Source organism: Felis catus, chromosome C1, assembly GCF_018350175.1.
Source record: "Felis catus isolate Fca126 chromosome C1, F.catus_Fca126_mat1.0, whole genome shotgun sequence".
In the NCBI taxonomy this organism is placed as follows: Eukaryota; Metazoa; Chordata; class Mammalia; order Carnivora; family Felidae; genus Felis; species Felis catus.
Window position 1 is genome coordinate 43,249,630 of NC_058375.1, and position 14,799 is coordinate 43,264,428.

General features: G+C 56.9%; 1 protein-coding gene across 2 annotated transcripts in view; it reads right to left on the reverse strand.

The window, feature by feature from the left end:
- Positions 1-405: 405 nt before the first annotated feature.
- Positions 406-14,799, reverse strand: part of GLIS1 (GLIS family zinc finger 1) — a 229,394-nt gene continuing 215,000 nt past the window's right edge. For both annotated transcript variants that reach the window (XM_023258716.2, XM_023258715.2), the window contains exons 7-11: positions 13,843-13,969; positions 9,073-9,229; positions 4,006-4,184; positions 3,219-3,386; positions 406-936 (exon numbers count right to left, since the gene is read on the reverse strand). In XM_023258716.2, the coding sequence (XP_023114484.2) occupies positions 779-936; positions 3,219-3,386; positions 4,006-4,184; positions 9,073-9,229; positions 13,843-13,969 (789 nt within the window). In that variant the 3' untranslated portion in view covers positions 406-778. The remainder of the gene's footprint in view (positions 937-3,218; positions 3,387-4,005; positions 4,185-9,072; positions 9,230-13,842; positions 13,970-14,799) is intronic.

The following is a 14,799-nucleotide window of genomic DNA, read 5'->3' on the forward strand; positions in this document are numbered from 1 at the left end:
GGTGCCCTCAGAAGTGGTTTCCTCTCCCCCCTCCCAGACCTCTCGGTGCGGGGTGGATCTCTGTGTACCTGGGATGCTGTCTGCAGCCTGGCCCAACCGCGGGCCAGAATTTAAGTGCGTTCTTCCGCCAGCTGAGAAGTCAGTGCAGAGAACAAAGGTCTAGTCAGGTGATCCGGGCTCCAATTTTAGCCCTAGCCTTGGTCGGCTCACCTGCCTTGCGGCGCGGTCCTGGGACTAGCACATGGTGGGGGTCGCGTGAGGTAGGCGCCCATCCCCGCTGACGGAATCCAGGGCCTGGGCTGGTTTCTGAGCCTCGCACACCGGCTCTGTTACACACCCCTCCGCCCCGCCGCTGGTCTCGGCCTCTCCTCTGCTGGCTCACAGGCAAAACTAGGCCCCCATGACTCGTTTCCAGTTTTTAATGTTTTTCTTGTAAAACCCAAAATATAAAACTGGAAGGGGAATGGAAAACAAGTTCTGTACATTTTATATACACGAGGTCTGTGATTTCAAAACCATTGGGGAGGAAAAAAAGGAAGGCACAGTCAAGGGAATGTCGGGGGCCACGGATCCTGACGGGTACCTCTGAGCACCCAGCTCGGGCTCAGGTGATTGTCCCTGGCCAGCGCAGGGCAGCCGCCGCAGACCCAGCACCCTGAGTTTGTGGGGAGCCTTGGCCTGGCAGCTCAGGCTGGGTGCACAGAGGGTGGGGACAGATGGCGAGTGGGCAAGGTAGTGTCTGCGATGGAGGGAGGACAGGTGCAGGCTGGGCCTTCCTTCAGGTGTCTGCGTAGATGGACGGGATGTGACTCAGGCAGTGGTCAAAGGCCCCATTGGGGAAGAAGCCGCAGTCCTCGGGGCCACTGGACACAATGTCTTCAGATGGCTGTGGTGGCAGTGCTGTGGGGCATGGGGCTTCGGCCAGGGCCTCGTAGCCTGTGGGTGGGGGAGGGAACAGGGTCCGGGCTGGAGGATGCAAGGGCTATGCTTTGTCATCTTCTCCCAGCCCCCTAACCCCACCTTCCTGTCCAGGGTCCCTTTACACGGTATCCCTTCAGTGGGGCCTGCTCGGAGCCTCTGCTCTTCCGGACAGGGGAGCTGCTGGGTGGGAGGAGGTGCTCCAGGCCTTGCATTGCCAAGGGACCTGGGGAAGCTGGACAGACAGCCGGCTGGCTTGGAGCAGTCCGTCACCCAGCGCTGGACTGTAGGGCCGAATGTGGGGGAGGGTGGGATGGGCTATCACAGCTCTTGTCCTCGGGGGCTGGGCCCCTCCTGGCAGAGCAGCACAGCGCACCCCCCACCCTTTTAGGTTCCTTCACCCCACCAGACATGAGAAACCCAAAGAAGGGACCAGCACTGACTGGGCTCTTACCAAGGTTTCACTGAAGTCTTATCTCCCTTCAGTGACAACAATCCTGTGAGGTAGGAGTCATTATTCTATATTATAACCGAGAAGATGGGCTGAGAGAGGCCAAGACACTTGCCTGAGGTCATATTGCCAGTAAGTGGGGGAACTGGGATTTGAACCCAGATCCATTTGGCCCTGAGACACCTGGTTCTTCCATTGGACATGCTCCGCTGCTCAGAGGCCCTTACCCTGGAGGGGCCTGGAGAGGTTGTCTTATCCAGTCCCTGCCCTAAGAGCTCTGTCCCTGAGTTGCTGTCACAAATCCACATAGCCCATGACAGGCAGGCCTCAGTCTTCCCATCTGTGCAGTGGGATCATGACGAACTACTACCCCGAGGCCCCACAGCCCCACCCTATCAGTCTGGATCAATCCCGCGTGACTATTCTCAGCTTGGCAGAGGACATACAGGCAGATGCACGGGGCCTGGGACGGGCACTGAACGCCGGGCTGCCACCCAGATAGCAGGGGAGACGGGAGGCCGGAAGAATCCACCACCCTGGTGTGGGGGCATGGAAGCTGCCTCTTGCCCATCAGAGTTACCTATTTCTGCTGCTAAACCCCAAGAAAGCTCGCCGCAGGCTGGATGGAGCAGGGGGAGGATGAGGTGGTGAGCCAGCAGTGCCGGGAACAGCAGCCAGGGCCTCATCGCACACCAACCCACGCATGTGCACACGCGGAACACGCCCCACCCACCTGCACGCACCCTGTGATCGGCACACATCTGCCTATGGTGCGTGTATGTGACCCGCGTCCACCTACAGACACACCTACACCACGGTTGAACACAGTCTGTGCACACAGGGGTCATGGGATGGATAACACCCAATGTGTCCACACAGACGGGACCACAAACACGTGACAAAAGAAGACGTACGTGGACGTGAGAACCTGTGTGTGAACAGGAACACATGGGCCCTCACGCAGATGGACCCACAGGTTTCTGCATGCTTGTCTGTGGCCTCATTACTGTCCCTATGTCCTTAATCCTCGATCCCCGGCTGCACACACCCAGAGCTGCCCAAGGGGCCTCTGGCACAGGGTCTCAGGCTCCCCTTTGTCTGGGGCCCCCAGCCTGCCCAGAACTTATAACTTCCAGCTGGACCCAGGCCTGGAGGCTGACTCGGGGTGGAGCTGGGCTTGGGGAACTCAGGGAGGGTCTGCCCCCCCCCCCCATCCGATGCCCCTGCTCTGATCAGCACTGGCCCCGCTGGTCTGAGCCTGATTCCACCCTGGGCTGTGCACAGCCCTCCCTCTCACTGGGTTTCTCCACCCCAGCCAGGGGCATTACGTGGGGAAGGCCCAGGGCCCTGTAGGGGACACGGATGCAGCACAAGGAACAAGCACAACCTCTAGGTCCTGTCTTTCCCGGTAGGGTGGCCTCTCTGGCCTCATTTTCTTTATTTGTTAAAGAGAGATCAGTATTTGTCTCTTTCCCTGCTGTCTCCCCAGGGTCCACAACTGTGTACATACTCTGTGCTCACTAAATATTTAAAGGGAAACCTCAACTAGCCTGCAAGCGTCCAGTTTGAGTCTTCTGTCTTCAGAAACCTGCCAGAGTCCAGACACGTATCACACACCTGCTGTGCGACCGTGTGGAAGACACACGGACGTCGGAGGTAGACAGGGTGCAAATCCCAACTCTGTGGGGTCCTGGGACCTGTGTGAGCCTTTATTTCCCTTTCTGTAAAATGGAGAGGACTCTGCCCCTCTGGGCTGTCCCAAGGCTTCAGGACAATGTGCACAAGTACCCAGCACAGGGCTGGGCCTTGGTAGGTGGCCAGGGAAGAGAGGCGTGCAAGTGGGGCTCACCTGTGGCAGGTAAAGGTGCGCTGAGGCTGTGGTAGCCATTAGGCCGCAGGGGGTTGAAGCCGTGGGCTTCCCCGGCCAGACTGTCCCCGCTGGCTGCTGGCTCGGCTGTCCGGTAGCAGTCACCATAGGGGAAACAACTTTGGATGGAGTGGAAGCTGCCCTGGTACCCTGCAAAGGGAGGTGGCAGGGGATGCGTTAACAAAGGAAAACCGCCCAGGGCAGAGAGGGGACCATCCCGCTGCACTGTCCAGCCTCCCGCATTGTCCTGTCCAGGCACGGTGGGTGCAAAGCAGAGAAGAGAGCCCCAGGGTGGAGAAGGTGCCAGGGGTCCTGGGCCCCTTTCCCAGCTCTGTCTGGCACCGGAGGGGGTAGGGTGAGGCGGCCTCACGTGGCTGCGCTGGACTTTGTGGCTGACATAGTGCTCTGAGGGAGGGGACTGTTGGCCCTCCATCCCCACCTCCTGAGATGCCCGCTCACTCACGTCCTCCAAGCAGCAGGCTGTACCCACCCCCCTGCCAGTGTAGATGCTGTTCCCTCCGCTGGGAGAGCCCTGCGATGCCTTGTCAATGGGACAAACGCTTCCTCACCCCTCAGGTGGAATTTCCTCCAGGAAGTGCCCCGGACGAGGTATGTCGGGTCACCCGACTCCTGGTTTCTCTCACGGTGGCCCTCAGTGCCCTCCGTCATTCCGAGTCCCCGCCTCCCTGCCCTAGGTCAGTGCCTTGTTCCTCCTGGACCCTGGAGGAGTCAGTGGAGACATATGGAGAGGCCCTCAGCCAGAGCTTACCTTGCGGACTGGGCAGAGGCGGGGGTGGAGGGCTCTGGAAAGGCGGGTAGGGTGGCTTGCTGGGGAGTGTGGGGAAGGGCTGGCCCCCTGGAGAATGGCTCTGGGAGGATGGTGGCAACGGTGGTGGCCCGAGCCCCTTCAGTGGGCTGACCATAGGTGAGAGGAGGCCGGGTCCCAACCTGGAGAGAACAGAGATGGCCATCAGCAGGAGAGGCTCTGGGGGCAGTGTGTGGGGTGGGGAGTGGGGGCCAGAGGCATGGCTGCTGCTGCTTGCTTCCCTCTAGCAACGCTGAGCTCACTACCTGCTCTGCTCTGACTTAAGACAGTGCAGTTAGAAGAGGAAGCTTTCACTTCTGAGTATGTTCAAACTGGAATTAAATGTTAAAGTCCTCTGAGCTTCAGAATCCAAAGGAATCAGTAAAGAACTTCTATCTGGCATGTAGGACTGGAAATCAGCAAGGAACACTGGTTATAAACATGGGCCTTGGAGTCAACAAAAGTGTTTTCTACCCATCTGCTCTCACTGGCCACGTGACTTCGGGCAAGTTGCTTAATGTCTCTTAAAGCCTTGGTTTCCTCACAGTGTGGCTGTGTCTCCCCCTGGTGCACTTACTATTATCACCCAGGACTAACCACCAGCCTCCCCCACTGGATCCTGACACTCTCCCTCTGTGCTTGCCGCTCCGGCCGCCTCTGGAGGACAAGCCCAGGAGCAGGTGCACTGAAAACTCTCGTGCTTCCTTAGCAGGAGAACATTCCATGGCACTTCCAGTCCCCACTTATTGAGCGTCTGTCTCGCCTCAGGCCCCATGAGAGAAGTTCTTGTGTCCGCCTCACAGATCAAAAAACCAAGGTTCAGAGGGGCTGCTCACCAACTCCCGGCCGCACAGCACTGACCTCACAGGTTATGACAAGGGTAAAACTAAATAAATCAAAATAGACAAAGCACCCAAGATGATATCAGAGGTATTCTCAGCCACTCCACGAATCGTCATCGTTATTCTAAAGATGTGGGAAAGAAAACTAGGAGATAGGTCTGATGTCCAAGTTGGGCTTTATTCCCCTGCACAGTGTGCCTTGCCTTCAGGGGCGTTCTGTCTCCATCCCTGGACATCTCCCCTCCACTTGCATACATCCTGTGATGGGGGGCTCACCACCTCCATTCATACAGAGCCTGAGGTGGTATAGCCCAAGTCTGGGCTCTCTGGAAGCTCATGTTCTGAAATGCGGCTGTAGTAGTGTAGAGCTGTTCAGTTACCTTGAACCCAGCTGAGCCCATGTGGGTCATCTAACTGGACTGCATATCACTGTGAACTAGGTTCCTTCCTCACGCTGACACCTAAGCCTCTGGAGTCTGTTCACAGGAACCAACATGGCCCTGAGGTCGGATGGACTTAGGGGCTCTTGGGACCAGGCTGAAGGCTCCTAGCCTACAAAGCACTTATGCGCATTGCAGAAAGGGTGGGGGGTAGCTCAAAGAGTCCATCTTCTTGTTGGCATTTGGGATTTTGGACCCTCCACATTAAAATATAGTATAAATTCAATGTCACAGCTATAGGTGACCTTTTCAGGCCAGGAATATTACCCTTGCCTACCCTCTAAAACATGATGGGTTAAAGGGACAGATCAGTGCCTTTCTCTGAAACAGAGAAAGATTTGGGGAGAGGCCAGTGGGCTCCACGTCTGTAACTCTGCTGGGTCCCCATCTGCTCCCTCCAGCCTGGGCATCCTGCCGTTTCTGCCCCTTGGCTGCACTGCCATCATTCACATGTCTGGAATCCCACCACTGTGAGCGTGCTGAAGACGGAGGGAGGGCCTTAGGCCTGGGTCCCCAGTCCCCAGCCCAACATCTAACACACTCTAGGTACCCCTCAACCTCAAGTTAATGAACTGAATCCTCATCGAAGCTCCATAAATTCTCATTATCGTCATCATTAACATTTTCAGGCCTCTCTCACAGGGCCGTCAAGTGGGACAGGGTCTACCACTGCAGTCTGTAAACTGTAGAGGGCTGTGCACGAGCTGTGTGTCCTCACAACAAGTTCTCTGGCTGAGGCCAGAGAGGCTGGGCCGTGGCGTGGCCAGGGGGGTGGGTCCTCCTTCAAGCCCTCTTCATGGGGTCCACTGGCCTTACGCCCACCCCATCCTGGCACCCATACACAGCTCTTCCCCGACTTCCTGATCGTCCCCTCCCCTGGGAGCTCGTGGGGAGGGCCAGGTCTCTGCCTCTGAGGCACTCTGTGCTTAGCACTGGGCCTGACACACAGCACACAGCTGATAAATACTAACAAATGGGCTTCTTAATCACTCGGCTACAAAACCCAGAGATTAACAGCATTGCAGAATTAAGGAGAACCAGATCTGAAGGGGGAAAAAAACCACGCATTCTCAAAGTTTGTTTTTCCTGTCTCAAACCTGCCATAAATTCACATTTGCCACCTTCACAGCCAGTGAAATTAAACAGAACACGACTCTCCACAGCAGACGTGAAGGCTGAGGCTACGCTGCTCTACCTGAACTCTTTAAAAGGAAAAAAAGATCATCTGGAGCTCCTCTTCTGAGTCATGCAAATGATTCCTAAATCAAATATTTTTGCTTCAATTGGAACCTATAAAAATTAATATAAAACCTCACTGGCTTGGCAGACTGCGGGCTTCATACCTCGTATGGGGCTGGGGAAAAAAAAAAAAAAAACTGCCCTATTCGGCGTCTACTCTGAGCCAGGGTAAATACATTTGGTCATGAAGTCAGGCCCTCTTAGCATATTTTTGAGTGAATCAGATAATTCTGTCAAGCTATTTAAACGTCCCAGCAAACCACCGGGGAGCCGCGAGTGGCCTTCCCTGTTGACTTTGGCAGGAAGGGGAGGCTGAAGGCCTTTTCCCCGCCTTGCCTCTCTTCTCAGGGGCTGAAAAAAGAAACCCATTCAAGCCGGGCCCGGGCCTGGGCCTGGTGTCGGGCTTGAGGGCCCTCCTCTCCTGCAGCCCAGCCCAAGGAGCCGAGGCGCCTGGCTGTTGGGATGACCCGAGCCCTCGCTCCCACTCCCGTAGGCCAGGGCAGGCGGATGGCGGGCCCGGCTGTCCTGGTCTTGTCATCACTCTGCCTCTCGCTGCAGGAATTCTTGACCGGCACTTATGCAGGTGGCAGGCGGGTGATGAATGAGGCGGAGCAGAGAGCACGGGCCTGAGCAGGGAAAGGCCTCTGTGGTTTATTTTTCTTTGGTTGGAGATGTTTTGGGGCCGGCTGGTGGGTGAGCAGGTGGCCTGAGCCGGTGGGTGGGGAGGTGGGTAGTGTCCGTGGAACCTGTCCCAGATGACACATACGATGCCAGGCATGTGTATTTCAGGCATGGCTGATCCTCACCACCTTCTTAGAGGAGGGTATTTTAATACCTATTTTACAGAGGAAGAGACTGAGGCTCAGGGAGGCCTGGTTCTCTGGGCCCCCCTTTGAGCCCCATCAGGCAGCCTCGTCGTGCCTCTCCCCCCACTCACAGTCTTCCCACTTTCCCTGCTCCCCGAACAGCACTTCTGCCTCCCCAGGGGCTCATCTCTGGTGGCTCCTCCCTCCTCCTCTCCCCGCCCAGTGGGAGTTTCCCCAGCCCTGCTTATGCTCTGTCACTAATGCCTCCTGGTGTTCCTCCTCCCCACCCACCAGCCCTGGCCCAGGCTGCCATCCACCCACATTTGATGCCTGCCCTGGCAACCAGCCCCACACTGCAGGCTGCACCCTCCTCCCCGGACTGACCACATCCCTGCTCGGCACCCTTCGGATACACTCCTGCCGCAGGCCTCGTGATCTGGCCCTAGCGACCTCCCTCCTGAGCTTGTCACCCCACACGAAGGTTCATGTTTCCCAGAACACGCCAAGCTCTCACCATGTCTACACTCTCGCTGCTAGTCCCTCCCAATCTCTCCACTCGGTCAACTCCTACTTAGCCTCGGAGGCCCGGCTTAGCATCACCTCCAGGAAGCCTTCCCTGACGTCCTCCAGCTCACTGGGTTCTCCTCTGGGCTTCTACAGCCCCTTCTGCTTCTTCCCTCAGAGCACTTGTCCCGCGTGGTCAATCCCTGCAGCTCTATCTCCCCTCCTCATGGTGAGCTCCTCCAGGACTGGGCTCATCGGCGGCTCCAGCACCGGGCCCAGGGCCTGCCCACACCAAGGACGCAGGAACCGGACACCGAATGAATGGATAAGTGAGTAGCAGAAGGAGCCTAGTTCGGAGCCCTGGGCCACAAACTTGGTGATGAAGCCGGGCTGGTCCCAGGCACAGGCAGGCCAATGCCAAGGCTAAGGCTAAGGCTGTGGCCTTAGGGAGGAAGGGCAGAGGAGGAGGCAGGTACTGAGGTCAGGCCTTGGGGGCCAAGTCTGATCAAGTCCTGCCAGCGATAAGTGAAAGTGGCAGGCAAGGCAGGAGGTGGGGCTATGTGACCTCCCTCTGCCCATCTGCAAGGAAAACAGATTCTGGCAGCATTAGGGACCAGCAATTAGCACATTTACCATTTCCAGCCGATTAAGCGGCCACAATGGGAACCACATTGAATACAGAAAAGGCTACTCCTCTCTGCAGTGATCCTACAGCAAGGGCCCCGGGACAGCCCGGCAGGCTGAACCAGGATCACGGCTGGAGCGGCCAGAAGTGGGGGTGAGGGCAGGATGAGCACCTCTGGTGTGGGCGGCGGGCAGTCTGCTCACCAAACGCACGGTCTGAGCCGAAGAGAAGCCAGGGTGAGACTCCCAAGGAGGCCTGGTACGGCAGTCCGGAATGCGGTACGGGTGCACAGCATCTTCCCACGGCTGCGCTCACAGGGGAGGCGCACACGAGGGGAGGCGGCACAAAGTTCAGATGCCAATACCATCCACCTGCTAGGGTCGCCGTGAGGCGCCAATGAGATGGTGCCCAGCAAGTGTTTGGTACAGGGTGCGGTATACAGTATGTGCCGCATAAATGCTGGCTACTTTTGTGGTCAGTAGCGACCACCTAGCGCGCGGGACGCCTGTCCTCGCCCTCGTCCCGCGCAGGTGCCTGCTCGCTATGCCAGGGGAGGATTGGCTGGCTGTACATACCCATCCCTGGTGCTCTCGGCCGCGGGCAGGGGGGACAGATGGTGGTGGGAGCTGGTGGTGGCGTCCAGTGGGTGGTGCCTGGAAGGGACATCGTGCATGGGGGGCAGGATGCCTGATGCGAGCCCATTATGGGGGGTGATGGAGCCAGGATATACGCCTGCAGGAAAGCAAACAAATATCACTGGGCTTCGGCCACTCCCGAGAGGTGGCTGTGAATGACCCCGGAGCTGTGTGCCTGCTGACAGAAAGAGAAAGACACAAAAGGAAACCATCAAGGTTGTATTAACAGAAGGCTAGGGGCCCAAACGGGGAGACGATGGCTCCACGCTGCGGTTCATACCCTGGATGAAGGGCTGCATGTGGGGCTGAGGCCCTACCCTGAAAGCAGGGTAGGTGGTGGACTACCAGGGGCTGTCAGAGGCATTAGGTGGTCAGGCCGTGTGTGTGTGCACGTGTGCGCGTGTGTGTGCCCACAAGTGTGTTTTGGGGGAGGAGGGTTGTATGGAGCAAGCTGCCTCAAGTCTCTGGGGCTGTTCTGAGAAAGAAGAGGTTTGCTCTGTGCAGCTCCAGAGGCAGACATGGATCCTGGAATGGAGAGAAGCTTGAGAGGAACTCGGGGCTTGGCCATGGCTTCTCACGGGCAGAGCCGCTGGAGGGTGATGGGCCGCCTTTGGAGGAAATGAACTACCCATCCCCAGAGATGTGCAAGCACAGCCTGGATGTCCACTGTGAAGGACCCCAAATAGAGGATGGCTGTACTAGCTAGATGGCAGGCCGGCCTAGGAGACCTATGGTTGTACAACCAGAGATGGTTGCACAGGCTGTACACTGCACAAGGGTCCTGACTGAGGAGAGGAGTCGGCCATGCTCTAGTCTACGATTCTAAACCTCTAGAAGACACCTGCAGGGTGATACCACCTTTTGTCACCTCTTACTCCTAAGCGCCTTACCCTTGTTAAGAAGACAGGTGGGGGAAGAATCAAATGGGGGACATTAGGTCATAGTCAGATGTTGTTCCAGGGGCCTGACGGTCTGAGAGCAGTTACTGACGCCAGTGTTTCCCAAATGCCTTCACCAAGGAACCCCAATTAGAGGGGAGATCGGACCCCTACTCTGGGACTGGAGCCTGGGAGGGACTCAGCAAGGGTTCCATGTTTTTCTCCATTTTATCTGAAAAAAAAAATGGGGCCAATCTTATTCCCCTTTTTAAATCTGGCCACGTTTATTTGCATTTTAATAGAAACTGACATCCTTTTCCTAGAAATCAACCCATCAAGTTGATGCCCTGGGAAGACTCTGCAGACCGGGGGGCCGCACACAGAGCCGTCCTGATGCGGTGTCCATGCTGATTAGTCAGAGCTCACCTGGGCCAGCTGTTACATTTTGAATATTACTCTGGTCATCACGGATCGAGACCCAAGGCTCCCTATCACGAGGACCATCTGAGCGCAAACCACATAAAGAAGGAAGTTTCACCTTGTCAGATGGCTGCCGTTCCAGGCTAGCCTGTCTCAGGCTGGCCCCTCACACCCAGGCCTGCAATTCAGGGAGTTACGGCCAGGGATTGAGGAGGCCAGGGCAGGGGTTGCAAGCTCAAATCTTCAACCGCAGCTAATCAGGCTTCCCAAGTGATACCAAAAGAAAGTCTGTTTAAAGCGAGGCCCAGGAAATGGCCTGGGGCTCCGGCTCAGGCTACGTACGTCCTAGATAGCCAGGTAGGGTCCTATGGTCCAGGCTTCACTGGGCTGTGAGACCCCAGTGCTCTAAATGGGCTCTTGGGGGCCTTCCTCCCTTCTGCAGTCCTTACCCCTCTGTCTCAGGGAACTCTGCCCACGGACAGCCTTGCCCATCTATCTATCCACCACCGCCCTTTACCACCCATCCTCCCCCCCACCCCCCACCCCCCAGCTTTGTCAGGAAGGCACTGGAGAAGATTTTGTGGATGGAGCCTGGCTCGGTGCTGTTCACGGCTGGCTCTGCTCACCACTTTTCGGAGCACCTCCTCACCTGCCATCTTGAACCAATTTGGGGGCCTGACCGCTAGGAAGGCCTAGAATCCTGATAAATCCTGCTTTCTCTCCCTCAGCCATGCCGACCTCGTGCTTCTCACATCCTCGCTGCCCATCACGTTACCTGGGTCTGCTAAAGGAGCCTGCCAGAAAAGCTCCTGAGGGTTTCCTGTGAGGTGAGTTCGTCCTTCCTGATGAGAGACAGGTTTTGGGGAGTTTCCTACCCTCAGACAACGAAAATTCGAGGTCATCCTTGCCAGCTCCTCCCTTGTCCTCAACTCTTCTGTTCTGGACTTCTCTGACCTAACACTCCTTGAATCTGTCCCGTTTCCCCCTGCCTTTTGCCCTGACTGTCCAGCCCCACGCAGGCAGACACAGGGTGGGCCACTGAGTGTGTGAACGAGGCATGTCAAGCAGTGGACAGACAGCGGAGGGCAACGAGGGAGTCATCATGAGGGGCAGCAGGAGGAGGACGCCATGGAGCCTGCTGGCCTCTCCCCCAAATGCACCATTTGAGGCTATAAATCAGCATCATCAATCATCAGCCATGAGCGCTTAACCTCTGGCCCTAACATCTGTTCCCAACTGTGCCTCAAGCATTTGCAGTGTTGCCTACGGAAGAACCTGGCACTGAAACCCGGAGGGATCCAGGACTTCTGGGTTCTCCCGGTTGGTCCCTGTCTCCCTGCTGTGTTGGAAGCAGCTTGAGGACAGGGACCGGCACAGAGCCTGGCACACAGCGGGTGCCCAGGATGGTGAGATCTAGCATCAACAGCAGGGAGGCAGCAGACTCTCTGGTTAAGGGCAGGGCCTGTGGCCAGACGGCCCGGGTTCAAGCCTGGCCTCTGCCATTTACCGGCTGTGGGACGTCAGCAAAAAGTTACTTAACCTCTCGAGGCCTCAGTTTCCTCATCTGGAAAAGAAAGAGCATAGTAGCATGTACTTTATGAGGCTGACGTGAGGATTCTGTGAACATGTACTTGTACGACCTCTAGAATGGCTTCCTGGGGTGAAAAATATTCAATAAATGCTGGCTGTAAATTATTAGGAGATGGGTGAATAAATGGTTCCTCTTTTCATTCACGATGAGCAAGAATAATAACGATGACAAAAATTATCGGTCACAGCGGGTTTATATAAGTGATCGCGTCACAATCACATCTGTTGTCACAGCAGGTCTGGGGGAGAAACTGAGGCTTGAGGCAAGGAGGACACCACTCGCTTGCTATTGGAGCAGGCCTGCATAGGCGTATTACCCTAACGCCCCCACCATCCATGCTGCGGCCTCAGTGACTTTGTTTCTCATCTGCAGCATGGGCTCATGGGGACTGAATGAGATGATGTTTGTTTAGGGACCAGCCCATGCGGGCGCTCAAGAGGTGGCTGTTGCTGGCCTAGCCCTTCTCCCTGGGATAGGCCCTGGCCTGGTATCTGGGAGAACAGGCTTCTAGCCTGGATCTGCTGCTGACTTCTCCAGATGACCTTGGGTCAGTCCTCCTCCTGCCCAATCCTGAATCCTCCCAGGATCAAAATGATGGGGCTGCAGGACTTCTTCCCCAAGGAAGCCATTGCTCATCAGTCACAGCCCTCTTTTCTGCCAAGCCTCAGTATCCTCAACACATCCCTGTTATCCCTTGGGTCTCTTTGTCGCCAGCTGTTTTAGCAAATCTGACGCTGTGAGAAACAGCCACGGCAGAGGGGCCTCTAGCTGGAGGAAGGAGGGTGTGATCCCTTCTCCATAGATCCACCCTCCCGGGGTGTCCTTGCCCTTGTGGACCTATGTGAGGGTAGGGCAACCCAGAAAAAAGTGTAAACACCTTCTCTCCCTGAGGCTGTTTGGTAAATGCTTCGACATAGTTTTAAATCTGTTGCTACCTCAACCCTGAGGGGAAAGCATTAAAAATTAGAAAATAAGAAATGTCTAAAATGGTTAGAGTAATTCAAGAAATCCCAGAGGGTGGGAAGAGCTTTCTGCTCTGATACTGTGGTTTCTTTGTGGGATGGGGAGGGTAGAGCACGAGTCTTGTCAGCTGGAATCCGCCCGCGGGCCACATCGCAAGCCACGCAGTGAAGCGTTCCTGCCGGACCCGAGACCCGCCTCCCGGCCTGCGGCCTCCTGGGGAGGACAGACAGGCTATGTCGGCTGGACCAGTGGCTCTGAGCGTCCAGCTGGATGGCCCGGAAGGGTCCCGGGGGTTGAGGGGCTCCACCTCTAGGCCACAGAATTGAATAAGCTGGAAGTGATCTGGACCCATTTGCCCACCCTCTCCGAGCCTCGGTTTTCTCCTCTGAAGCCAGAAGCCAGAAGCTGTGGTATGGAGACCTGGTGGGGAGCACGTGGGTCTTTAGGTTGAGGCCCAGGCCTGAACCCTGAGGTGGGGCCTGAAGAAAGCGCAGGAGCTGCCTCGGTGAAGGGCTGGGGTGAGGAGGCCGGCAGGGCGTATACGGTGGCTCAGAGGCAAGAGGGAGCACGGGATGTCCGAGGAACTATGTTTGACGTGCCAAGCAAGGCTGGTGTGGGAGGCCGCTAGGAGTGCCTCGGCCCCGTGAGGCCCCGAAGGCCAGGCTGAAAGGATCCTGGGCTTCCTCCCCTGAGCACTGGCGCCACACGAGAGCGTGAAGGAAGGTATGTCAGAGGAGCGGGTGCCCCCCACCGGCCCCTGGGCACCCACAGAGCATCACTGTCTTCCCGCAGGGCTGGCTGGCTGTGGAAGAGCCCTCCTGGGCTGTGCACCTGGCCGCTGCCTCCCCACACGCATACCTGGGAGCAGCTCCGGGGCGCGGCCACCCTTCCTCTCGCCGGCCGCCAGCTGTGTGGACCCGTGGAGCTGCTGCAGGGCCAGACATTCGGTCAGAACGTCAGCCTCAGTATCAGGGCCTGTGTGCAGCTGAGGAACAAGCAGAGGGAGAGAGAGAGGGTGTTAGCGCGAGACCATCTTCCCACCGGCAACCCTCGGTTTAGGGGACAGGGCAAGGATAGGTGGCTCCAGAGCAAGACCCTTCACCTCACTGCACCTCAGTTTCCTCATCTGTAAAACGGAGCCAACTGTATACGTTGGGTTAGTTCAGGTCTGAGAAGCAAACACTAGGAGTGAACATGCAAGGATTTTAACAGGGGAAGTGCCTGCGCGAGAGAAAACCAGGGAGCTGGGCAGTCTGGGAAAGGGAAGAGGGGGGAAGGAGTTTGGTGGAAGCTTCTAGACTAGGAGTCCTCAGGGAGCTGAAGTGTGCTGGAAGTCACGGGGTCCTGTGTCTCCCAGGCATCAGCATCTCTGCAGGGCCTGCCACACTCAGTCCTTGGCTGGGAGCAGCCTACAGGAGCCATGGCCTCACACATGTGCCCAGAAGGGTGTCAAAGTACAGCAGCTGGGGCCTCCCGCAGGTAGCCAGAGCTCCGTGTGGCCCGTTCTCGGGGCTGCCCCACAGTGAACTCATGTGGGCAGAGTAACATACAGTGGGCACCCAGGGAGTGTCTTTCCTTCTCTCCCCCTAGCCCCCATCCTCCTTTCTTTCTGGTATGAGGCATGATGGAAATAGTCCAGGGCAACCCGAGTTCAAACTCCACTCCCATCTCTTCTTCCTCCCTGCGTGACACTGGACAAATACCTTAACCTCTCTGGCTCTCCCCTGCCTGTAATAAGCAACGACAATCACCACCACCACCCCCCAGGCTGCTAGGTGGAGTAAGGAGATGACAGGTATGGACAAGCTTGTGTGA